General features: G+C 46.3%; 1 protein-coding gene across 5 annotated transcripts in view; it reads left to right on the top strand.

The window, feature by feature from the left end:
- Window positions 1-347: 347 nt before the first annotated feature.
- Window positions 348-26926, top strand: part of LYPD6 (LY6/PLAUR domain containing 6) — a 32147-nt gene continuing 5568 nt past the window's right edge. The window contains exons 1-3 of one of the 5 annotated variants that reach the window (XM_010407192.4): window positions 348-1111; window positions 1352-1600; window positions 26229-26383. In XM_010407192.4, the coding sequence (XP_010405494.1) occupies window positions 26272-26383 (112 nt within the window). In that variant the 5' untranslated portion in view covers window positions 348-1111; window positions 1352-1600; window positions 26229-26271. Of the gene's footprint in view, window positions 1601-5031; window positions 5234-26228; window positions 26384-26926 lie in introns of those variants that run through there. The other 4 variants (XM_010407191.4, XM_019290499.3, XM_039554832.1 and 1 more) reach the window with 4 other exon arrangements.

Raw genomic sequence — 26926 nt, 5'->3', positions numbered from 1 at the left:
TAATAAGCGATTAATTCCAGATTTGGGTCTGACTTTGCAGCTTTTTCAGGGAGTGATCAATGTTTATATCAACAGAGCAAATATTAGGAAAAGATTATTCTCCCAGAAGGTGCTGGGGCACCGGAACTGCTCCCCAGGGAATGGGCACAGCCCCAAGACTGCCAGAGCTCCAGGAGCGTTTGGACAATGCTCTCAGGGAGGATTTTTGGGGTATCCTGTGCAGGGCCAGGGGTTGGACTGGATGGTCCAGGTGGATCCCTTCCAGCTCAGGATCTTCTGGGATTCTATGATTTAAATGAAGTTACGCAGAGGAGCGGACGCGTGGCAGAGGACGGAAGTGTCTCAGGCTGTGTCAGACCTGCTTGAGGGAGGTTCCATTTTGGAGATGCTCTTCCCATAGCCACTGGAAGAGGAAACGGGAGCAAGCACGGAGCAGGAAAGACCGGTGGTGCCGTGGAGCCCCTGATTTGTGTGCTGGGAGTGGGGATGGCAGTGGGAGAGAGGTTGTGAAGCTTCTCCCAGGAGCGTTCCTGCCTTTCCGAGCAGCTCTCAGCTGGCAGCCAGTGCTGATTTCATAGTAATGCTCCTTTCTGAATCGGTGCTCAGACTGTTTTGAATACTTTCTGCATGACTAATTAATGTTCCGAAATGAATTAAACGGTGCTGTTAAACTTCAGCCTGTGCGAACAGACGGCCCTTCTTCACTATTTTATCTCGGAATTCTCAGGGAGGGGGCATTGCCTCTTATCTAAAAGCCACTTTACCGAGCCGAGATGTGATGTCATGGTCTGGAAATACGTGGGGATTTTCGTGCTCGGCCTGCCGAGACACAGCCGTGACTTCGGCGTGATAAACCTCATTAACGTCCTTAAAACCTGCGAGCAGCCGAGATAACAAACCCCGCTGGAAACTGGCACGAGATGAAACCCCGCAGCCTCGCAGCCGGAGTTTTGCTTGGGTAAAGCTTTCTGCAACCCTGTGCTGGGATCAGGCGGTGATTCAGCGCCGGGCAGACACTCCCAGCTGGAGCCGGGAGCTGGAACTCGCTGGCCGGTCACCCTCGGGAAGAGCAGCACCAGCCCCGCAGAGCGGAAAAACTGCTGGGAATAAGGTAATTCCACAGGCAGGAATGTTGGTGGGTCACTCCTGGATGGTGCTGGCGAGGTGCTCGGGTCGTTTCTGGCTCGCAGGATTCCTCTCCCTTTTGGCTGCTAACTCCCTGTGCTTTTGAATTCATCCCTTGCTATCCATAGTTTATTTTCCCTGGAACAAAGACGAGCAGGAGAAGCGCCTGATTGTTTGATCTGTGTACACCGGCGCGGAATAACGCAGCATCTCCTTTTTAATGAAGCACGAAGGAAAGCTGGAGCTCAGCACAATTCCCAGCCCGCCGGAGATCCTAATCTCGCCTTCCCAGCCCAGGAGAGCGGGCACTGCCGCTCCATGAGCCGGCCCCGGCAGGGAGGCGAGCCCAGCCCGCTCCCGCATCCCTGGGTCCCGCATTCCCGGCTCCCGCATTCCCGGCTCCCGGGCTGCCCCGGCCGCCGAGGGCGCGATGGAAAATCCCTGAGCCAGCGGCTGGCAAATCCGGGCGGCAAAGGTACATCCCTGTCTCTGTTTAAACGCCCCAAATCCCTTCTTTCTACCCCTTTCCCCTGCTGTTTTCCCTATTGTTTTTCTCTATTGTTTTCTCTATTGTCACAGCGGAAAAAGCGATTATTTTTCAGTCGAGAAGTCACTTGGGTTGACACGTGCTTAGGAAAACAACCCGTGCCTCTGTCGGGTTAAAGGGAAATACCCATTTTCCCTTCGTTCAGCCCCGGCTCGGTGATTCCAGCTGGGTTTGGGAACTCGTCGCTCCGTTCCAAGAGCACAACCGGCCCCGCGCTTGCCGCGGGAGCGGCGGGATGAGCCCCGGGGGCAGCTGGAAGGGGTTTCCAGGAGCCCCCCGTGTTTGGACCCACCCTTCTGCCCTCAAATTCCCTGTTTTTTGGGGGTCACAGCCGCAGGAGAGGGTGCTCCGGGTGTTTTTGGCGCTGGAGAGGTGATGGAGGCGCTCCCGGGGCTGGTCCTGCCCCGCTCCCCAGCGGGGCTCTGGGGTTTGGCAGGAGGCTGAGGGTATGACTATCATTATTTTTAATTTTTTCTGGGAGCCGCTTTACGGAAATGTGGCTCTTCACGAGTCGTTTTCCGCGTGAAAGCAAAGGGAATAATTATATTTATTGGGAGTAAAAGAGAATCACGGTGCTGCCGCTAAAAAGCTTCCCACTCCTCTTCCCTAATTAAAAAATGCTGCTCTGTAAAAAATCATGGAATGTTTTGGGTTGCAAGGGACCTTAAAGCTCGTCCCGTTCCACCCCCTGCCATGCGCAGGGACACTGGTCGCTCCAAGCCCTATCCAGCCTAGTTTTGGATTAAATTAAATGAAAAATTAAATCAATTTGATAGATAAATAATTGTATTTCCAGGGTGTAGCCGGAGTATGTGCTCTTTCCTCCTAAAGTGCTGTGTACTTGGAGGGAATATTAACAATTCCTTAATAATCATTACATTCCATTCCTAAGCATATCACTTGCCAATACAACGAGCTGGATAATTTTTTTCTATATCTGCCTATTTTGGGAGTTTTTATTTGGCAATGAACACGGGCAGGTATGAAAACCTGCCCGAATTGTGGCAGTCCCTGCAGGAATATCCATTGGGTGGAACCCACATTGTCAGGAGTGTATTGGCTGATTTTTTCCGGTGCCAGGAGCCCAGGCTGTGGGTAATTTTGTTTTTGAATCACTTCAAGATTCATTTCCAGGCCACACCAGCCACTGGGCTGATGGATTGGGAACTTCCACTGGGCAGAACCGGCACAATAACTGTATTTTCTATATAAAAATAAATTATTTATTGCTTTGGAGAGCTTGTTCCGTGGGAGTTGTTGTAAATCCCAGCAATCCCAGTGAGAAGTGGGTGGAAATCCCCGGAGTGGCCATCACCATACCTTTAGAACAACCTCTGCTGGATTTCCCCCTGCTTTTATTGCTGTGGAAAAGCCATTTTGCACTGAAATGGGAGGATCTGGCTGGCTCAGAGCTGGCGCTGGTGGTGTCAGGAGGTCAGGCTGGCTCCACATCCCGCTCCAGCCTCGCGGAATCCCGCGGATTTCAGAGCCGGGAGTTCGTTTTCCTGCTGTGGAAACTCGATGGTGCCGTTCCCTCTGCAACCAGTGCTGGGGGCAGGGCAGGGAAACGCAAATTTGGGTATTTTTGCTTGATTGTGGTCAGTGATGAGCTCGCAGGGTCCAGGCTCTGGAAGGGAGGAGGTGTCGGGATGAGGTTTCTCCACTGGATCCGCGTTTTCTTGGCGGCGGAGTGAGCTAAAAACAAATCCTCAGTGAGACAAATGATCCCCAAATGATTTAGCTCATTAGGACTGCTTGGATAAAATGATTCCCACTCATCCACTCATTAGTTACGCAAACACCAAGGACAGGGTTTAACCAGGCTTGCTCCCAGGTCTAACCCCGCTGCCTCCGTACAGCCCTGGGAGGTGCCAGCAGGGAGGGAATCCAACCCTTCCCGTTCCCACTGGATTTTTTTTTAGGCCACTGCTGACATAAAAACATCTGAAAAGTCACCCTGGCCGTGTTACAGAGGGAGATTTGTTCCCTGTGAATCTAAAACTTTATTTATGCGTCAGCGATCCGCTGGTTTCATTATTTGGCGCTCGCGTGTCTGATCTCGAGGCTGATTTCCTGCCACTCTCTGGTGTAAAAGTGAAGGATAAGTTACAACGGAGCTTGGAAAGGGAATAAATTATTTGCTTTCAGCTCTGCTCTTCAGCAGGGTTGGCGTTTTCCAATGGAAACCCAAGTTGCATCCCATGTTTTGTTGATCAGTCCAGTTTCTCACGGCATGGATGAATAAAGGGATTTAAGGAGCACTAAAAATTAACGCTGGACATCCTTCAAGATGATCTTTAGGACCTGAGGCCAGGAAGTTCTGACCCCCCTCCTTTTCCCGCACCTCATGTCTGTCACATTGATGGGATGGGCTGGGCAGAGCAAGTCCTTGGGGTCAAGTGATCCAAGGGCCCAGCTCGGCCATGGACAACTCCAGGAGAGCTGGAGGTATCTGGTGCTGCTGCTGCTGGTCTGGCTTGATAGAGCTCAGCAAGACCTATTTAGTGAAAAGCAACTCATTTAGCCCAAAAACAAACTGTTATTTCAGTCGTGGGGCCTGGGCTGACGTGGGCCCTGGGTGAAAGGTGCCGTGTCTGCCTTGCTGATTGGGATCTGCCTTTGGACAGCAGACCTTGGCTCAGCGGGAGCAGCACAAAGCAGGTGGCAAGGTAGAATTTCTGGTGGCTCGTTGCCACTCTGGATAGGTTTTTACATCGGACAATCCCTTCTTGTGGTGTAATGGGAGAGGAAGGACAAAAGTACAAATATATCCCGTGATTATTCCACCTCTTTTTTAAAATTCTTTTGGATTCCGTGATTTTTTTTCCCGTTTGAATGACAAGACTTGTCAAAAATCCTTCTTTTTTTCCTACAAAGTGAATAATTCCTCTTTTTTTTTCCTGTTACAGACCCATTTTCCCCCTGGTGAGTTTTCTGTTTTCTTTGTGCCGTGGTGTGACCTACTCAGAGAGGAGCAGAGTCCTTATCCCTCCGTGGCCATATGTTCCCAGAAATAATCATCATTTCCCGTCAGGGCTGCGATTTGGGCTCTTCCACGTCCACTTTGGTGTCCCTCGTTGAGTTTTTACAAACCTGTTGTGGAAATTTGGAGGGCTTCACAGGAGAAATGTGTGTCCGGAGGCAGGACTCCTTCCCCACCAACAACACATCATTGTTAACCCCATAAATATCTATTTTTGACATCTGTACATCCAATAAACCCACGGTTTATCCCTTGGCACGTGTTAAACTGGGGAAAAATTCAGTATAAACGGCCGCTTGTTCATTGCCCAGTCGTGCCTACGTGATCCCAGCTCAGCCCCTTCTCCAGCAATTCCCTGTGAATCACAATATTCCCATTTATCGAGCTGCCAGCAGTGCCAGGGCAGGGAGTTAAGACTGGGGCTCTCTCCCAAGGGATGCTGCAGATGCACTCAGCAGGAGCTGTGCCTCCTGCCGGGGCTTGGCTTTGCTGGAATACTCGGGAAATCCTTTGTGGAAGCCTCCAAGTTGGGATGGATTTGGGATGATGACATAAAAAAGCCTCCTGCGGCTCCATCGGTGTGTAATTCCTGAGTAAGCTCTTCCAGGGGCTTCCTAATTCTATATAAACTGCTAAATACTCTCTAAAAACTGCTAAATATTCTCTATAAATAGCTAAATATTCTCTAGAAACTGCTAAATATTCTCTAGAAACTGCTAAATATGACAGGAAAAGATGAGAGGTATTACGTCTACTAAAATGAAACTTTTATCGTGTTTTTCTTTCATGTCTTTTACTTGTTTAATGCGAATCATTCCTATATTTTTATCAAATTTGGTGCATTCTATTTAAATTTGAGGGTTTTTTGGTTCTTTTTTTTCATTCTCTTCCTCTGCAATTGCCTTTAATAGAATTCCATAAATTCCTGTCATGGAATTCTGGCTGCAATTACTTCCTATCAGTCAACCCCGAGCTTTTGTGTGTCTCTGCTTTCATCTCCTGAGCTGCTGTGCAGACGAATTATGACGCTCAGGCAGGTGCCTGACTCGCTGTGGGATGATCCCTGTGGATACTGGAAGGATTTGGCTGGAAAAATGGGAAGAGAAATATTTCAGCATCAGGCAGCTCACAGAATTCCGGGGGTTTGTCCCGAGGAGGGAGTTTCCCTCATAAGGGATGTGCTGTGCTAAAAAGAAGCATAAAACCAGATTAACAGAGGAAATTACCTGGATTCAGGATTGGTTTGTAGTGCAGAGAATAAAATGACTCTGGAAAAGTGGAACTCATGGAAGGAGGGTGTTTTCCTGGTGTTTTATGTCCAGAAATGCTGAAGGCTGCACACTCCTAATCTTGCTTAATTTTGAGCTTATTAAATGTGGTTTTTAAGTGCCCTGGGGCAATTTTTAAAAAATCCTCAAAAATATCTTCCCTCAGGAAATTTCATGAACTGCTGCTCTGATTCTTTATTAATTAATTTATTTATTTACTTACTGATTACGTTCTCCTCCCTGAAGGGTTGGAAGTTTTTAACTCCAGTCCCTGTTCCCTTTCACTGTTAGCATACTTTTATCCAGGCAGAGATTTCCAACTGGAATCACCTTGCAGTGTGAGTCCAGAGTTTTCTAGCTCTGCTTCTGGAGTGCAGGCGGGGTGATTGCAGCTCATTGTCCTTCTGTGACACCAAATTCATGCTCCCATGACGGAAATCAGGAATTTTTGGGTCTGGCTGGTGGAGGAAAGGGCTTGACAAGCTCATTTTTGGAGTTTAATCAGCTGTAGGATGGCTTTTTAAAGTAAATATTGTGTGTCTGGACGACAAGGTGAAGTTATGCCATAAATATCTGCCACAAAGTCACCTGAAAATGAGGTTGGTAGGAAGGAGAAGGACAATCAAACCAAAATATTCTTCCTTTAAACCCCTGTATTTCTCTCTGCCACCTCCTGCGGATTTTAATTTATTTGTTGTTTCACACCGACACATTTTTGAATAAATGTGGCAAATTCCACCAGGTTGCTTTTCAGATGTTATTTTTGAGGAATTGAAGAAAACCTAATTTGGGCAGATGTGCATCAGCAGTGTCCCCAAAGAGCCCTGGTGGCACAGGGAACAATGGCTCTTGTCCTCAGAAGAATGGGAGCCCTTGATGAAATCTGAGCATCTCAAGACCTCACTCTGTGCATCTGCTGCTCAAGTCATGGGGTCTCGTGGGCTTTCCTGGCCAGAATCCCAAGAGGCAGCACTTTCATTCCACATCCCAAATATTGGTTTCATCGGTGCCGTGCACATGCAGTTTATTTAGAGTCGATTTTTGTGTTTGTAGGAATGAGATTTGTCTGAGTGCCCCCGTGTAAGGCTTGTGGCAAATCTAAATATATGAAACAAAACAATAAAATAGACCATTTGAACTTTCAGATTTTTTAGGCTTTTTTTTTTACATATTATTGTGTTTTTATGACCAATTTGGCCCATTCTATTGTGTTATTATGTATATTTAAATATTTAACAGTGTTGAATTTATTTTTGCATGTTTTATTTTCGCCACATCTACTGAGCTCTTTGTTTTTGTGCCTGACCAGGCTTTCCCAACCTTCAATATTTCGCCAAAGGGAGTTTGTTTTCCTGGGATTCTCATGTTTGTATAACAAGATTCTAAAGCCAAACCAGTGCAGGGCTGGATTTCATAGAAATCCCGCCTGGTTTTAGGGCTCTCCTTCTTCCCAGACGTACATTTGGGGCTAACTGCCGAGGAAGCAGATGCCAGTCTGCAGATATTAAGAGTTAATATCTCTTGAGATGTGTTCATGCTCTTAAGGAGCTTCCAGCCCTCCGAGAGGCTCCTCTCCAGGAAGATCCAAGGGGCCGGCGAGGGCGGTGCCGGCGCGGAGCAGCGCTGGAGGAGCGGGTGAGCGTGGGGTTGGGATCCGGAGCCATCCGTAAATGTCAGAGCTGGACCCTCGGGATTCCTGCTGGGATTTTGTGGAGCTGTTTTCCAAGGAGGTTGTTTGGTGGAGAAGAGTTTCTTGGGGTATCCATGGAGGTGGAAACGAGGAGTGGTTTGTGGGGAGTGAAAACGTTGTGGATTCCCTGCATCCCAAGATTAAGTGGCCTTGTTGTCCTCATTTTACCTCCTGTCTCTGCTGGAGGAGGACTGTGTGTCCATCCATGGATAAATGTACAAAAAATACGTCTAAAATACCTACTTTATGTCTCTAAAATATCTATTTCATACATCTAAATTATCTATTTTATATAACTCTACAAAATATGTGCACAAATACAGAGATCTCTGTCTTCATCAGGTGGTCTTCAAGGATTGAGAAGGTTTTGAAGTTGTTTTATCAGCTGCAGTTCTATTATGGAAGTTTCACTGCTATTAAACTATTTTCAGCTTGTATCAACCAAGCTTTGCACTATTTAAACATTTAATAGAGTACAGAGCATTTTTGGGGGAGTTCACTATGTTTTAAAAATTAATATCATTATTTTCTTACTTTTTCCCAGATAACAGAGATTTTAAACAGCTTCCACCTTGGGTTTAGATCTGATATTCAAGTAGGAAAAGGGGAAAAGGCTTTTTTGGGTGGTGTTTGTCCTCAGGAATGTTTTTCTGTGGAAGTGTTTTATGGAGCAAATTTTAATTGAGGCAACCGAGAGTGTTGTTAAATGCATGAATATTTACCTGCTTGATAAAAGGAGAGTTTTATGCACACTAAAATGTTTTAGCTGGAAATGGCACTTGGTGGTGTTTGGGTTGGTGTTCAGACAACGAGGCCTCGGCTTCCTGGAACTGGCAAGATAAAAATCTTGAGAGTGACCCGGTTTAACAAAAAAATTTCCCAGGAACATTCCTGGCTCCAAGGACACCACGAGCCCCACGTGTGAGGAAACTGCTTTTTGCAGCTTTGGGTCTGATCGTGGGTTGTAATTTGATTTTTTTTCCCATGATTGGGACACCTGGAAGTTTTCTCTCTTTCTTTCTCTGTTGGATTTGGGGATTTTTTTGGAGTTGGTCTTTTTGGTGTTTAGTGAGGTACTGATGGAAGTGCAGGATTTCCTTGGCTGAGGCAGCTGGAGGATGTTCCCATCATGGAATGTTCATTAACTTCCCAACCTTCACATCCAGCCTGGCCAAATGCCTCGATGGCTCCAAGTGGGAAGTTGTGTAACTTGGAAAAATCCTCCTTTCCCTAGGAAATCCTACTGAAAATGGGATCTGAAAGATGAAAAAGGGGAAAATAAGCAACACCACAGGCTGCATCCAGTTGCTTTTTTTCCTGTCTCCAGTGAAAGGGGACTGGGAGAACCATGGGGTGGGATTTGGCACTGGGATTTGAGGTGGGAAACCCCCGTGGACAGAGCTGGATGTTGTTTCTCCCCTCACCTTGAAAGTGTGCTGGCAGTAAAACTTTTCAGCACTTCTAATAATTGCAAAGTCCTGATTTCCTCGCTGGAATTAAATGCCTTTTAGTGGATTAGTTTGAATCACATCCACTAAGAGCTTGATCATCTGCCAGCCCCGAGAGTTGGGCCAAAGCTTTGTAAATTAATGAGCTCAAGGTGATTAGGACAGGTTGGGTACTTTGGACCGTGCACCAAATTGTCCCCGTGCAAGGTGTGGAGCTCTGGGCGTCTGTCACTTCTGTTTCCCATTTTCATTTGAATTCCTTGGCTGGGAGGGGGTTTTGGGTGGGGGTTTTCCAGGCTTGGTTGCCAAAAAACATGAAGGGAACCGTGTGATGCCTCATGAAAATTGTGTTGAGGTTCCAAAAGTAGGAGCAACATTATAACCACACTTGTTGCTGGGATAATTCCAATTCCAGTCTCAATCCAAGGTTATTTATCCTTGTATCCAGGATCCATCCACAGGATGTTTTATGGGAAAAAGAAGCACCTGAAACCTCTGTGGGAAGGGGTTTTTAAGCCTTGCAGCAACATTTTTTCATGGCTTTTGTGAATGGAAAGGTGTCTTGGGACAAATGTGTTGGTACATTTTTATATAAAGTGTGGGATTTTCCCAGAGTTTTTTGGACACCGGAACATCTTCCTGATGGATTCTTGACTCGGAGACAAGGAGAGGAACAGAGCTTTTATTACCCAATGGGGCAAGCTGTGGGGATGTCTTTAGCATGCACTTTATCTGTAGATCTCTTTTAACAAATGTGGTAACTTCCAGTAAAATGTGGCTTTTCTTGGAGGCAGGAAAGACTCTGGAATTTCATAAACTCTCGGGTGATAGAAGAATGAAAAGTGTGCACTGCACACCCAAATTCCCGCTGGTATTTGTAGTCCCAAGGACAGTTTGATGCATTTGAGAGTGGAGGCCTCATTCCCGAGGCTGATCCCACACCTACCTGAGGGTTTGGATCCTGAATCTTCAGGAAATGAGAGCAATTCCAAACCATTGTGTTGAATTCTGTCCCGTTTGGTCTAAAATACCTGATAACTGTGTTCACTGATGCCAGTGTTATCTTCAGTTTTTCTCTCTGATCAACATCCATGGAGGGGGTTGGAATTAGATAATCCCTTCCAACCCAAACCATGCCATAATTTGTATTATAATTGCTTTTCCAAGGAATTTTTCCCTCACAGTTGTCTTCTTCCCATGTTTGTCTGAGCGCGGTTTATGTCGTTGGGTATCAGAAGCTTTCTCGAGGGAGGATTATTTTCAAGGTGATCTGTCCTGGAAAGATTCCACGTGCTTCCAGCAGCTGTCAGCAGGGTCTGGCAGGGCTGGGCCAGCGCTCTTGGATCTGTCTGAGCTCTGTCCGTTTGTTGGATTTTTCACATTATTTTTAAGTGTTTTGGGTAAGATTTTAATACCTGCTTGTTTTTTTTCAAATCCCAAATTCCTGCAGCTCACCTGACTGGATAATACAGCACTGCCTGAATTTGTTTTGGGTCTCTGACGTGTAAAATTAAGCACTGAGGTTGCTTAAAGAAAACGGCACCATCACCAGGTCTTTGGCTGCTGGTGGTGAGAGAGAAATCTCCCGAGTCCAGCCCTTCATGGGTGGAACCTTCCGTGGCCAGTCCAGAGGATAATGGGGTGAGAATCTGGATAATCACTCAGGTGGGAACTCTGCCCCACTCAGGTGAGACCCCACCTGCAGAGCTGCCCCCAGCTCTGGGCCCAACATCAGGAGCAGGTCCAGAGGAGGCCCCGGAGCTGCTCCAAACTTTTTAGCACTTCTAATAATTGCAAACTCCAAGGCTGGAGCCCCTCTGGAGCCAGGCTGGGAGAGCTGGGAATGTTCACCTGGAGAAGGGAAGGACACAGGGAGAGCTCAGAGCCCCTTGCAGGGCCTAAAGGGGCTCCAGGAGAGCTGGAGAGGGACTGGGGACAAGGCCTGGAGGGACAGTGTTACGATCTGGTTTAAACTCAGAAAAGCAAAGCAAGCTAAGTCTTTGTGCATAAACTGGAAAGAACTTAGAAGGTTCAAAATATTCCCAGAAACGAGATTAAAACCAAACGAGGTTAGATGTTGATGCCAAAAAACTGATGTATTTTATTTAATAGTAAAAGAGGCAAAGAGAAGGGAAGAGAAAAGAGAGAGAGAAAGAAATGAAAAAAAAGAAGGGTGCGCGGGGGGACAGGGAGAGGTGACAGGGGTTAGGTGGAAGCACATCACCCATCTGAGGGTCCCAACGATGTCTCATTGCTCCCCTCCTGGTGGTGAGGGTCCCCCATGGCCGCCGTGGCCACACTGCCACACGCCAAAGAGTGCAGAATTCCATGGATTAATGCACACTTTGGGCCAGGTGGGAACGCCCACGTGCCTCTCTTGCAGGGGCTGGCTTGACGCTGTCCCTTGCAACACTCAGGGGCTGCTGCATCATCTCTGGTGCTCTGGTGCAGGGTCTGGGGACCCCTTTGAGGGGAGCCCCTGTGATGGGCCATGTCACCCCCTTCTGCTGTGGATAAGCTTCTGACCAGAGGCTTTTCCAAGATACCCAAAGCCTCTCCTCCCTCCACCCCTTGGTGCGAGGGTCTGTTCGAGCCTGGCAGCTGATAGCCCTGGGGCTGTGGTCTCCACCTTGGGGGTGTTAAGCTTGTGCTCTGTGAATGTCCCCAGCCCTGAGCTGTTACTTCATCTTGTCTTCATCAGTGAGCACTGTCAGACCTCAGGGCCCCATTCAGGGTGTGGGAGTCTTCTCTGCAGCTTTTGTAATACAGTTTTAAAAGTCCTTTAAGAAAATGTTTAAGTCATAAACTATAATATTTCAGTCTCTGACAGACAGGACACAGGGAATGGCTTCCCACTGGCAGAGGGAAGGGATGGATGGGATATTGGGAAGGAATTCCTGGCTGGGAGGGTGGAGAGGGGCTGGGCTGGAATTCCCAGAGAAGCTGTGGCTCTGCCATCCCTGGAAGTGTCCCAGGCCAGGCTGGCTGGGGCTTGGAGGAACCAGGGATAGTGCAAGGTGTCCCTGCCACGGCAGAGGTGGACTGGGATGGGATTTAAGGTCCCTTCACACCCAAACCATCCCATGGTAACAGAGTCCATTGTGTCCCCAGCTGTGGATTGAGGCTGCACCTTCCACCCCATTCCGTGTGCTCCATGTTCGGGAAACGAGCACCTTGTTGGGAATGTCTGTGCTGGGAGATCCAGGCTGGGAGCTTCTGCCGGAATCCCTCTGTGTCTCTGCGCTGATTTTAAACAGAGACACATCCCAAAAGAGCCCACACTGGATTTCTGCTCCGTGCAAGCAGGAGCTGATGGTGTGATGAGATGGGAGCTGTGCCTGGAGCTGGATGTTGAGATTCCTATTAACCCTGGGGGTAGCACTGGAAAAATGCTCTTTTGTTCCCAGTTTTGCACAGGAAGCTCATTTTGGCTTCTTTTAATATCACAGCTCGAGCTGGCAGGGAGTCAGAACTTCAGCTCCATGACCTCATATCTCTGGCACAGAGCGTGGAGCTCCCTAAACCAGCCCCTGGTAATAAATCAAAAATGTGAAATGTCTGCAAGTCTGTCATAACAGGAGAAGGTTGTACAGCACATTTTTTATTTCTTCTTTTCCGCTTCGAGAAGAAAAATGAATTTTTTTGAGCTGTGATCAGGATTCCAGAGGATGAGCAAGCCCAGAGGGGGAAGTTCTGGGTTTTGCTCTGTCCCCTCTGTGGCTGTTGGGGTTGAAAACCCACCTGAGTTCCCAGAGTGGTGCCTCCACCTGCGCTGGGATCTGCTGCTTTATCGGGGAATCATAGCCATGAGGGGTGAGTGTGCTGCCAATGACACTAAAAAACCCCATAAATCTAGGAAGGGATCTTAAAGCTCATCCCACCTGCCACGGGCACCTTCAACTATGCCAGGTTGCTTCAACCTCGCCTTGGAACTTTATTTTATTTTTGTTTTATTGTTTTTCTTTTGGTTTTTTTAAATTATTATTTCCTGAAAGACTCTAAAACAAAGACTTAAACCACTGATTATTTTCTGTTCTGGGGCAAACAATTTTCATGGCAACCCTATGCAAAATTTTAGGATTTCAAGTGTGCAGGTGTGGAAAAAACAAATTCCTCGTGGAGGGATGAGACCTTTCCTGCTTATCTGTTAATTCTGTTGCATAGAGGGGAAGGATCACAAATACAAAACCAAACTGTTCAAACTTCAGTTTGTTATCGTTTTAATTTATTTCTCTAACAGTCTCACCTGGAGCAATGCTTTTTGTCAGGTGATTCTGGTAAACAAAGAGCAGACACCTGAGCAGAGGTGGGAAACTGTTCCCTAATTAATTCCTGGTGCTTCTCCCACTGCTGGTGACTTTTTAAGGAGCTCAGGGAGCTCCTCTTCCCTGGTTTGGTCCTGCTCACCTTATCCCGCTGCTCTGGAGCTCTGTGGTTCCCTCTCCTCTACAGAAAGGTACATTTTAAAATCACTTTTTGATCTGTGAAAGGTTTTAAGGGAGAAGATGAGGGATCTGGATGGCAAAGGAATGATTTGCTGGTGGCACTGGGAGTTGGGACTGTTCTGCTTGGGCTCCAGTGCTTGGGAGCCCAAATTAATTTTATTGGGATTTAGGAATCGTGGTGATCAGAGTTGTGGTCTCAACTATGAGTTTGTGTGTAGAGCTCTGCTGGGTGCAGGAGGGGCCAGGTTTGGGTGGATTCCAGGCTTTCTGCAGGATCAGGCTCCTGTGGGAGCTGGTCCCACTCAGCCTGGGCAGGAGGATGCTCCTGTCCCCACTCAGGGCATCAGCGTCCCTATGGAGCTGGGATTTGAGGTCAGTGGGAGCTTTCCTGCTGATTTAAAGGAAAGCAGAGCAGGGGAAGTCTCTGCTCCCAGGAATTCCTGGTTTCCACGTGGTTTTGGAGTCATTTCTGTCGGAATACATTAGCAAACCTTCCTGACTTCCACTGGGCACCCTGTGCCAAGGCCTCACCAGCGTCACAGGGGAGGATCTATTCCCAATATCCCATCTATTCCCAATATCCCATCTATTCCCAATATCCCATCTATTCCCAATATCCCATCTACCCCTGCCTTTTCTCAGTTTAAAGCCAAAAGCTGTGGCTGTCCCTGAATCCCTGGAAGTGTCCCAGACCAGGCTGGACACTGGGGCTGGAGCAGCCTGGGACAGTGGGAGGTGTCCCTGCCCACAGCAGGGGTGGGATGGGATGAGCTTTAAGGTCCCTTTCCACCCCAACCCATTCCATGACTCCCTGATTTTATATTATTATATGAATTATAATATTTAAATACAGGACAATTATAACAATAGACAATTAGATCTAACAATAAATTATAATATTTTCATATATAAACATGCAACCAGCACTGACATGCTGGCATGAGCCAACTCCAGGCCTTCATTTCCAAGTATGGCCAGAGCTGACCTCATTCCTGAGTTGCCTGGAAGTGCTCAGGGCTTGCAGAAAGAAAAAAAGGAAAGAAAATTTCTTTTAAAAGTGTCTTTCTTCCCTTATTAATTTAAGATATTTGCATGATTAGACATCATGGGAATTAAATTGGTGTTTCAGTGCCAAAAAGGCTGTCTGTTGGTGAGCCTGGCCATTGATATCATCAAAGTCATCTATATTTTATCTATAATATCCTTGGAAAGGCCATCATTCCCTAAAGGAACCTGACCTGATTGATTTTTTTCATGAGGCCTAAATGACCTATTAAAAAAATTAATTAAAATAGTGGCATGGAAAATAATTTGGAATTCATTTTATCACACCTATTCCCATGTATCCTTTGGACCAGTGGGATTTTTGAATTTCTAGCCCGTTTTCTACTTAGTCTGTTGGCTTTAGGGAGGAAATTTTTATCATCCTTTAATCTAGACTGATTTAATTTAATTTTTTTTCTTTTCTATAATGTTCTGGACTGGCCAGGTTGTGCTCTCTGCTCTATTTTGCACAGGCTGTGCTGATCCAGGGGCAATCCTTTGGTATTCCCAAGGATCCTTCACCCTTTTGGAAGCGATTTCTCAATTATTGGGGAGCCTAAAAATCAATATAATAAAATATGATGGTGTCAGCCGAGTGCTTGAAGTGGGAAGCAAACTACAGATCTCTGGTTCAAATATTTTAAATTTAAATGGGTTTATTGTGTCTTAAATATTCCTTTGTGCTTGTTGTGGTGAAATATTGAAGTGTTGTGGAATGAATTTCCTGGAAGCCTCGTTTTTCCCAAGGAAAATCAGGAAGAGGGGCCCTCGGAGGGTCATTATTTATAATGGTATTTGTTCCTGTCAGCATGGAAATAATTGGCAGAAAAGGTCAATTTGAGTGAAATTAGAGGCTGAAAATTGGTGTATTTTCAACATTTCCCTGGTCAGGAGTGAATTCCTCCATGAATTTGGGGTAGGACTGAGTGTGGAGATTGGATCTAATGAAAACCAGTAAATCACAGGGAGAACGTCAGCGGTGACACAATGGAAGTTACAGATTGTGGCGTGTGGAATTCCAGGTGATTCATGAGGGGAAATGAAGCAATGGTGAAATCAGGGGGCACATTTGGAAAAGCTTTTGTGTTTTTAGCACGTTCTGAAGGCAAGTGAGTGAGGCAGATGAGTTGGAGCATGATTTTGAGGGATTCTTCGTACCAGATAACATCTCTGGGCTGGCAGGCTCCTGAATTATGGGTGATATTCCAAAAAAACCTTGGGAAAGTGGACTTTGTAATGCCAAGGGGATGAGGCATTCGGATCTAGCAGGAGGCAGGGCAGATGAAGAGAGGTTTAAAGTTTAATTAATACCAAGAAGGGGTTAAGTTTTAATTGATGTGTTCCATAAACCTTCTGCATTTTCCCCATTTGGTTATGGGGGGAGGTGTAAAGGGATGTGGTGCTCCCAGGGCCTAAAGGGGCTTCAGGAGAGCTGGAGAGGGAATTTGGATAAGGGATGGAGGGACAGGACACAGGGAATGGCTTCCCACTGCCAGAGGGCAGGGATGGATGGGAGATTGGGAAGGAATTGTTCCCTGGGAGGGTGGGCAGGCCCTGGCACAGGGTGCCCAGAGCAGCTGGGGCTGCCCCTGGATCCCTGGCAGTGCCCAAGGCCAGGCTGGACATTGGGGCTGGAGCAGCCTGGGACAGTGGGAGGTGTCCCTGCCATGGCAGGGATGGGATGGGATGGGCTTTAAGTCCCTTCCAACCCAAACCAGTCTGGGATTCCATAAAAATTGTCCAATGCGTGTGGGTTTCTCTCCATCCTGGACATCCCGTTCCTTTCCCACCTCAGCTCCTGTTCCCTTGCCCTGCTGATCTTGGGCAGTGTCCAGGTCCTTGTCCTGGCTCCTGGGTGGGGTTATTGTGCTTCACTCCCCTGATTTTTTATTTTTATTTTTTATTTTTATTTTTGTTATTTTTATTTATTTTTTATTTTAAAAATTTTTTTAATTTTTTATATTTTTTATATTTTTTTATTTATATTTTTTTATTTATATTTTTTTATTTATATTTTTTTATTTATATTTTTTTATTTATATTTTTTTATTTATATTTTTTTATTTATATTTTTTTATTTATATTTTTTATTTTTATTTTTTATTTTTACATTACCCAAACCGGGGTTTTCCTGTTCTAATGGACACTTTGTGATGGCCCCGTGACCCTCGGGATTTATCTCATGCCTGGAAGATCTTCAATGATCTTCCCACCCCTTTTTCATCTGAGCCTACTTTCAGGAAGCTTTATTCATGCCAGCATTATTTCTGCCACGAGACAGAAATATTCTGCTTATTGTGAATAAAATGTTGTTGTTTTGGGAAAATTTCCACTATCCAGGCACTGCAATTTCAGGAAAATTCCCTTTTTCTATCCTTGGGCACTGTTGTTATTTGCAGTTAACCCCAAATAAACGCAGCAAATAATCTCTGAGCTCCAGGGAATTATTTCTCTTGGTTTGAAGTAAAAATTGGATGAAAAAAATTAAACAACCACCAAAAAACCCCAAAATAACAAAATAACATAAAATCCCTTTTCTGGCATTGCTTAAAAATCATAAGGTTTGTTTTGGGGTGAAATCCATGAGGATGAGAGCCTGGTTTTCTGCTGGCAGAATTGTTCAGTAGCTTGATTTTATTTTATTTATTAAATAAATATTGAATTATCTATTTACTCTCACTAGAAATAAATTCATGCCTCAGCTCTCTGACCTGCTGGCAGGCAATTATGGATCGTGGGAATGTTTTTTTTGTTTAACTGTGGAATATGATAGGATTTTTCCTTGTAATATTGTGTTGTGCCCATATTTACGTGATAAATCCACATTAAAATTGATTGGCGGTGTTTATCTACAAGTGAAATACAGGGAGGGTGAAGAACTTGTGTAAAAACCGAATAAAAAATTAAATATACAACGAAATGGCTGCTGGGGAATGAAATGTCCCTGCTTTATTCCTGGAGTTCTCTCTGTGGTTAATTCACTTTATAAATGGTTTCCTCCAAACCGAACTTGGAACAGCAAAATTATTCCCTTTAGCGTCAGAAAAATGGATTAAAATTGAAATTAATTCTGCTGCTCAGAGCATTTTGTCCATCAGTAAATTGTAATGACATTAAAATAAAGGAGTGACTTTCTGCACAAGCCAAGGGTAGAGAATTTTCTGTAGGAAGGCACCCACACTGCTCAGTTTCCCAGGACATTTATGTGATAAAAACCAAAGAGAAATCCAAACTTTCCATCTCAGGAATATCCACTGAGACCCCTCATTGCGGTGCTGGAAGTTTGAAACCATCCTGGGAGCGGTGGCTAAAATGGGGGATGGTGTTTTACAGCTTCCCATCGTGCTGGGGATGAGCTTTCTCTTAATTAGTTCTTTTTTTCATCAACAAGTTGGAAAAATAAAGGAATTAAATGGCTTTTTCTGAGCAGACAAGTGGCAATTAATTGGCCGTTAAATTCAAATAACACTGGAAATTCTTATGGAGCAGTGGGTTTGTTTTGGGTTCTGCTGGGTTTTGTTTTCCTGGAAAAACAAATGAAAATCTTCATGAATTAAGGATTTGTTCACTCCATGGATTAACCAGACAGCTGAAAGAACATTAACTGGTCATTCTCATTTGGGTTTATTTCATATTATTTAATGATACGTAGCTTTTCTCATTTATACCAAATAAAATACACATTAAAACTGGAGAGGGTAACTTGGAGTAAAGCTCTTGGAGGAAAATATTTGAATTTTGGTGCCACAGGACTGAAAATACGAAATCAGATGAATTTTGCTCTTTAAATATAACTAATTATGGTGATTTCTGCAAAGAGATTTATGACAAAATCTGTTAGAGCCCTTATGGAGCAAAAAATTTCAGCAGAAAGAATAAAATAGAACAAGAAAATCTTACTTATTTTGCTGTAGAAATCTGCCTCAGATAAATTGGGACTCACAAAAACACGAGCTACTTTATCAAGACAAAAATGAGAACGAGGTACTTATCTAAAGGATCCTTGGACGAGGCTTGGGTCGTTGGTCATTAAATTTTACGGAGATGTCGGAATTGTCCAGCTGGGAATGGCCAAGCCCTTCCCAATTATTCCCCTGGTGCTGACAGTGGCGTGGCATCTTCTCCAGCCTGGTTTGAGATGTGCTCTTTAGAAATGAGGAAAGCAGATGCGTTGTCCTCCTGTGTGTCCTGGATTTTTGGTGCCTTGTGCCAACGGGAATTCACGTGCGGGTCAGGAAATAAAAATTAGGATGAACTCTGGGTGAACTGTCAGGGGAAGGGAGCCTTTCCATGGGCTCATCCTGCCGTGTCCAGGGCTGGAAAAATGACACATGGTGTTCATTAACTGCTACGTGCATACGTTAATTTATCTGGGGGAAAAACACGGCATTACAGCGGGAATTGGGAAAACTGAGGGCTCCATTAACCTCTCGTAATGGAGGAAAGGCAAGGAATAATAACGGCGCAATCAGCGATGGGCCAAAACACCCCTCAGAGGGGGAAAAAGCTGCAATTTTGGCTGAGTTCATAACAATAAAACCTCGTTTGCTCAAGGTGACGTTGGCAGGGCCGAGCTGTGGCGTCGCACAGAGCTCGTTTCGGGCGGACGCCGCCGGGTCGGGCCTCGGTGCCTAATCTAGCATGGCAAATGTGCGAGGTGATGTCCCAGAGGAACTGTCACAAATCCCGCCGGAGAGGCATCGGGAGAGCGGCAACACAATGGTGCAGATTGATGTCTGGCTTTATTAAAGCACAGTTTGGTGCAGGAGGGACAGACTCCCTCTTTCATGTCCCTGTCAGCCTCTAATCAACGAGTTTCTTATCAATACTTTTGGCGTAAAAATACTGAATGCAGAACTGCTGGGAGATGGGGGAAAAAACCCCCTCCTTTGGAGGTGCCCTTTTCACCAATTAGATTTTGAGATGTCACTAAGCTGGGTTTTAATTTGGCCTGAGCACGCTTGGTTAACTGGGTAGAGCTCATTTTTGTAATCAGGAGGAGCTTTGGTGCTCCTGCTTTGGTCTCCCCCCAATTATTCCCTATAACAGTCTCCTTTCACAGCCAGAGCCAGATCCTGCCCGTTGGAAAACGATGGGATTGTTTGGAGATCTATTTTCCACACCATCCCAACGACCCTCCCTTGTAATTTTTTACTACTTGAAATATTTGTTGCTGCAGCACAAATCAACTGCTCCAGGAGTTTACCCAGGATAACCTTGGGCTCGGCGGCTGTTCCTTTGATCCTTTAAAAATACTGAGGATCCTCCCAGGTTGTCCCAATTTTCTTGACTTAACAAGAATTTAACCTTAAAAATTCATCCCATTCTGTTCAAATTGCTCTTTCTATGTACCTGCCAAGCTGGAACATGGACTAGGAAAGTATTTTCTTGACAGGTTTCATGTCTTGGTTGCAGCTTAGATAATTTTCCAGCTCTTGTCATAAACATGGAATACATTATCCTGCTTTTAAATTTCCCTTGTTTCTTTGGCATCGTTATGGCTGCACTTTATTTGGTCACACTGCACAATTCTTTCTCTTTTTCCCAGTATCTGGGATGCTCTTGCTTGGCTTAAATCTAAGGAGGAAAGATGGTCCAGAATGATCCCAATCGCTGTTTCCACATGGAGCTTCACCAAAATTGAATTTCATTCATAGATTCTGTTCCTTGGGATTTCATTTTTCTTGTGCCCAGGAAAAATTCACCACCCTGCCCCCTTCCAGTGCTGTCACCAGCCCTGGACCAGCCTCCCCGTCCTGAAATTCCTTCTGTGGGTGATCCCCTTCCTCCTTCGGCCACGAGACTTTCCTGAGGAGCAGGAAGGAAAGCGTAATCCACAGCATCTCTGCCTTGGGAAGAGGAGCCCTTTCAGTTGTCCCAGTGAACCTAAAAGTTTATTTAGGGAATAATTTAACTGCCCTCCTCCCCTTGGCCGCTGGAACTCAGTGACTGGGGGGGGTTTGTGTCTTATTAGCAGGAAAATCCCAGGATTTCTGTGCTCACGCATGGTTTCCTTATCCTGTCTGTGTGGAGCCGGGCTGTCTGGGGGCTCTCCATTTGAGGTCAGCCCATGTGCTGAGGAGCTTCCAGAATTCCCAAATGGAGCTAAATCCTGATTTTCCACATCCCCCTGGGCTTGCTGCCCTCGCTGCCTCTATTGCAGGCCATGCAAAACCCCAAGAACAGGTCTTGAAATGATTTATTGGATCATCCACGTCCATTTTCCTGCTGATTCAGAGGCATTTGTGGTCATGGGTTTGAATATTTCACGTAATTTAAAGGAAGGAAAAGTGGTGTCCCACCACTTTCACCAGCTCAGCTTGACAATTAATTTGCAGAAATTATCTTTTCTTATATCGTGGCCTGGCTTAATTTTAAATTCCCTTTTTTTTTCCCTGTCCCTAATGCCAAATACTGAGTGCCTTAGATATTCCAGGAGAATATATTTATTCCATCTCTGTTTTTCTGAAGCCAAACTATCCTGAGGGTGAATAGAAGTGACATTTTACCCCAGATCATTAAAAGATGAGGGACCTAAGAAAAGTTTCACTGGTGGGACTGAAAAGATGAGTGGTTCAGGTTGAAAACAGAAGCCAAGCACTGCCTGTAAAATAATCTTGGAATCACATCCTGTTACAGCTTAAACTGCATCCGAGGGAAGGCGGCGTGAGAGGGAACATATTGTCCCCCCCTTCACTTCCCCAGGTCCAAGGCTTTTAGCTCAATGAACTCCAGGCTTTGTAATTAGCAGCAAGGCGATTAGGTGGGCCACGCTCCTGGGAGTAATTAGTGCACTAATTGTGTTTGATTGTTTAATTACTCTTGCTTACTGTAATTGAGGAGGGGTAGTGAGCCCCTCTGCAAGAGCTCCGAGAGGTCCCTTGGATACAAGAGCTTGGCCACATCCCATTTTATGGGGGGGGGACACACATTTACCCATTCCTGGGGTGAAACTGCCAAGAAAATCCCTTAAATGGCACACAGAAAAAACCTGGATTTGGAGGCAATTCCTAAGAATTCCAGGTTTTTTCATAGCCTTTTGACATGTGTGGTGGGAACCAAAAGAAATAAATAGAATAGACACAAAAAGGTTGAGCAGGATAAAGGAGAAGGGGGGGGAAAGGCAATTATAGCTGGTGAAGTTACCAACAGTCCCTGAGATTGTTGTCTGGGATCTGGCCCAGCTGCCAGACGGAAAACGTTCCGTCGTCATTCCCATTTGTCATTGGACAGTGATGACACAGGCAGAGAGGCGGGTTTGGATTTGGAAGCTGGAGGGAGATGAAAACCAATCCAAATATTGTCAATTCAGCCATGGAAAGTCCAACCTGTAGCTTTGTGTGACCTCGGAAGAAAGGCAGGAGGAAAATCTGCAGAGTTATTGGGGGAAGTTGTGTTGGGGTGGTGCATGGGGAGGTATTCCTGGAGGGAAGAGTGTGCCTGCAGGAACAGCTCTTCCAGCCTCGTCAGGCTGCTTGGAGTTCCCATGGCTTCATTTCCCACTGAGGAATAATCATCCTAAGGCCGTGGAAGGATGGCCCAGCTGACCCCGCACAGCGGAATTCGCGGGAGCGAGCAGCTCGTGCTGAGGTCTCGGCGGTTTCTCACAGATGGCGCTGCCTGGCCATGCTGTGATCGCTGCTTTAGGGCTCAGAAAGTCTCCTGCCCGCTGGGAGGGAACTTTTCCTGGCTTATTTCACTCAAGGAAGGCTTGATTTAGGGCATTCTGGGATGGAGGCTCTTCCAAGGGGGAGAATAAAAGGAAATGTCAGGATGAAATTAGTAGGAACCTTGTAGGAACTTGGAGGTGTGGCCCAGTCAGTGAGGAGGAGATGCAGGAGGAAGGTTGAGAGGAGGTGTCAGCAGAATCATCAACCTCCCGTGAGACCAGACAACTTCCCACTGCATTGGAAATCCAGGGAGAGCAGGGAAATTCTCTGCCTCCCATGGGAACAAGGCGGGGGACACAGAACACCACAACCTGTGCCATACTTGCATGAGGAGAACCACAGAAACACCCGTGGATCTGGAATTCCTGCCTGCCTGGTTTGGGGAAGTGTTTGTTTGGGAAGATTTGGTGTCTGACTCCTGTTTTTTGCCCTTTTTTCCCCTCCTGGAATGGTGTTTTTACTGCAAACTCGCAGCTGGCAGTGGCCCAGCTCGTGGATTTGGTCATGGTCAGCTGGCTGAGCTTGAGAGGGACAGGAGGGACAAAGCTATCCTTAAAAATAACCGTCCCCTCCATCAACACTTCTCCCCTAAAACCGGAGCTCTGATATCCGGCCTCCGCTCCAGCGCTTCCCGGGAGGATTGGGACCTTCCATTGTCCCCAGGGCTGGTGACAATGAGGATGAGATGTCACCTCCCTAATGAGACCTGACAAGTGGGCAACTGGGCTGCTGCTCGGGGCCTCGAATGGTTCATCTCCAAGGCAGCGTGGCAGGGCAAAGGGCAGGCCGGAGTAATCCCGCTGCAGAGCGGGAATGGGAACGCCTTCCCGCCTCCGAGGTGCTGCTGGAGCTGGGAAGATTGAGTTAACCAGGATTTCTGTGTCAGTGCCCAGGACCTTTCACCAACAGACGGCATGATCTAAATGCCATGTGACTGTGTCCCCCCCATTGCCACCGGCAGCGGATTCCGAGCGGGCCGCGCCAGCTTCCCTTAGGTTGGGATGAGGACTTGGCTCTGGGAGAGGAGCCGAGGGGATTTGAGGGAAAAAATATCTGCCTGTGCCCTGGATTTGCTCTGCCAGCAGGGGTTTAGCTCTGTAGGAGTCGATACACCACCAATAACTCCTGAAAATATAATTGTGTACAAAGTTTGGAGGTTTTGGCTGAAAGTCGTGGACTAAAAGGGGCTTGTGAGTGAAAGAAAAACCCTTTACACCCTTGGTGAAGCTTCTCAGGGCTCATAGAATTCCTGAAGAGAATCCATCATTGTAGAGAAATACAATTTTGTAGGATTTTGGGAACCAAACCAAAGTTTTTGTGAAATGTCTGCAGGTTTTAAGACAGTGCATCCATATCCATATATCTATATTTATATCACCTTCCTTATATTTTATTTTTATGTGAGTGCAACACCAGAGAAAATGAGTGTGCTGAACACTGAATTAATATCGAAATATTTCAAATAGATCTAATTATTGAATATGAATTGAATTATTAACTATTGCATATTACCTTTATTCAAAGTATTCTTTCCACTTCTCTCTCTGTGAAATATCATCGTTACCTTAAACATCACTGAATATTTGCCCCCCATCAATGACAGAACTATGTGCACCCCTGTGTTCCTACTCAAAATATTCATGGAATAGTAAATATTTGGGTTTCTGGCAGTGGATATTTCCATTCCTGGTTTTCCCCTACCTGTGTGTATGGAATGAGCAGGTGGAACATGCCCAGGGTGACAAATGGTGACAGTAAGGGTGGCAGGTGTTTGCTCAGTAAGGACTTTCTACTCCCCTAAATTCCAGTTTAAAATATTGGCCCTGCTTGCCTTGCTCTGGATAATTTTCTAACCCAGAGGATTTAAAAATTTTAATGATTTGCCCATAATGAAACCTGTTTCAAACAGAAAATCGAGGTGGGGGAGTGAATTCTCTCTGTTCATTCACGGTTTCTTGCAACTCATTAGAAGTTGGCAATTAAGGTCTTTGCAATTACAAGAGGAACGATGTGAACATTTTTAGGGAGCAGCTGGAGGATTTCAGCCACTTTTCTGAATCTGGTGCCTGAGTGCTGCCACACAGGATTTGGAGAGGGGCTGGACGAGCAGTTGGTCCCACAAAAGGGACACTGGGGAAAGCAACGTCCTCAGCTGGAAGGTTTTGATCAGCTCTGCAAAAACAAAAGCTTTTTGTGCTTCTGATGAGCAAACCCAGCAAATTTTTGTCTCTTTGGGAGGAATTCCTGCCGTTATTTCAACCTTGCTGTGTTGTAACTTAAAATATCGCTATAATGGTTGGATTTGATGATATTGGAGGTCTTTTCCAACCTTAATGATTCCAGGATTGTTTTTTCTTTATGTTGATAACCTGTTAATAACAGGCTGCTGATGAGAGTTGGTGCTGAGCTGCGACGAGCGCCTCCTTTTGGGACGTGAATCCTCATTTTTCGGTCCTCTAGCTCAGGATCAAATCCTCATTTTTTGCTCCTGACGGTCTCACTGCAAACTGCTGATGTCTTGAAATGAAGAGTGGGGTTTGTAAAACCTTCTCTGGCGTGGTTTGGGATAAAAAAAATTCCCAAATTCTCCCTCCACATCCCACATGGACCCATTTCTTTCATCTTCCACGTGGTTGGGAGAGGTTTATTTTACTTCCTGTCTGCTTCTAATCAGGATTTTGTTCTCCCCTGGTTGAGAGGGATCTATGGAGTAAATCCAATGGAAATTGGCATTTGCCTCTTCATGAGGTTAAACCAACAAAGTTTGAAGCAGTGGGCTGTGTGTTATCTTTTTTCCCTCGTTGTTTTTATGGATTTCTCTGTGTTTTAATAAAAAAGCTGTTTGAAGATAACAGCAGGGACAATGACAACCTTTGTGCTGCTGCTCCTGGGTGGATTTCTGCTGTGGGACCAACATTTGGAGGTGACATCCCCAGCCCTGCCATATCTTTCCTGAGGAAAAAAAAAACCCAAACAAAAATATTTATTAAATAATAACCGCCACATATTCAAAGCTGCTTAGGAAATATGTGGGTGTTGCAGATCTCTTGGTCCATCTGGGTGGAAAAAACTCATCCCAACCCTGTGTGTTCTGGATGGATTCCAAAGGAAACCGTTGGCTCCTGCCTGGCTCTGCAGCCGCATCCTTTCAGGATTTTCCCATCCCGTTCGATTTTTGAGGCACTTCCATCATTTTTAAGGGTTTCTAAAAATCTGTTTAATGGTTTATTGGCCTTGTCTGCCCCTGGATGGCTCCCTACAGCCTGGGTGCAGGGATTGGGATGCTCCTGAAAGCTGCTGGTATTGGGATGGTCTCAGGAATGGTACCACAGTGGTTGTTTGGTTCCGCTTCAAGTAGCTCCCATCAGTCAGGGACTTGGAAGAATACACTGAACCGTTTATTAATGGCATCACAAAGGGAATAAATCCCTTTGGAGCATGGATGAGGAAAATCCAATGGTCACTTTGTTTGCAGCTCTGAGATGGAGGCTTTTCCAAGAGGAAATGCCAACATAAGATCAGTAGGAACCTCATAGGATGGTGGAGATGTGGCCCCAGGCGGTGAGGAGGAGTCAGGAGGAAGGTGGAGAGGAGGTGTCAGCAGAACCATCAACCTCCTGTAGCACCAGGCAACTTCCCACTGCACTGGAAATCCAGGGAGATCCTTTGTCCAAGTCTTTTCCAGGGCTGTTGATGCCAAAATAACCCCAGCAGTGGGAGGCACCGGGGTTGGGTAGTGGGGATGAGGTGGTGGCCAGGTCCTTGTGGGTTTGCTCTGCTCATCCCTGCTCTCTGCCATTTCCTCATGGAAAGAGGGATTGGGCACTGGAATGGGCAGCCCAGGGAGGTGGTGGAGTCACGGTCCCTGGAGGTTGTTAAGGAAAGCCTGGATGTGGCACTCGCTGCCGTGGTTTGGGTGACAGGGTGGTGTTGGTCATGGGTTGGACTCGATGATCTCAGAGGTCTTTTCCATCCTGGTTAATTTTGGGATTCTGTGCCTCTGCCCAGGTGGGGATCTTCGGCCGCCGCATGAGCAGGTCCTGGCCGGGCCATGGCCTGGCCACCGGGGCTGCTCCTGCTGCTCCTGCTCCTGTCCGGCCGTGCTCCGGCCGCGCGGAGCCGCGACTTCACCGCCAAGGACATTGTCTACCTCCACCCCTCCAGTAAGTGACCTCCACCCTGGGACAGGGACGAGGGAAACAGCAGCCAGCGCTGTGGGGTGCTCTGAGCAGCCCGGAGCTGTTCCAGAGCATCCCAAGCCTTGAGCTTCTGGATTTGCACTCAGGTTCTCCCAGGAGCCCAACCCCAGAGCCATTGCCAGTTATGGTTTCTGTGATCCTCAGAGGCCACTGGAATATTTTCCAGTATGGCACTGGGGTGCTGCATTTCTCTGTACCAAATTTCATCTTGTCACATATTTCCTTCATTTTTCCCACTTGTTCTTGAGCCGTGACTGTGTTTGTTTGCTTTTAGCTCTGCCTCTAACCTGGTTTTACATGGAATCGTGGAATGGTTTGGGTTGGGAGGCACCGGGTTTGTACAGTCCCCACTCCCACAGGGCCAAGTTGATGTGGGAGAAACCCCAAGTTTTTGTGGGAGGTGACCCTGCCCATGGCAGAGGGCGGGGCAAGATGGGCTTTAAGGTCCCTCCCAACCCAACCCAAACCATTCCAGGATTCTGTGTAAACCAGACCCAAAAGGGTTTA

The sequence above is a fragment of the Corvus cornix genome, chromosome 7 (assembly GCF_000738735.6).
Source record: "Corvus cornix cornix isolate S_Up_H32 chromosome 7, ASM73873v5, whole genome shotgun sequence".
NCBI lineage: Eukaryota > Metazoa > Chordata > Aves > Passeriformes > Corvidae > Corvus > Corvus cornix.
The sequence above is the reverse complement of the archived record's forward strand: the minus strand, read 5'-3'. Positions and strand labels throughout refer to the sequence as shown.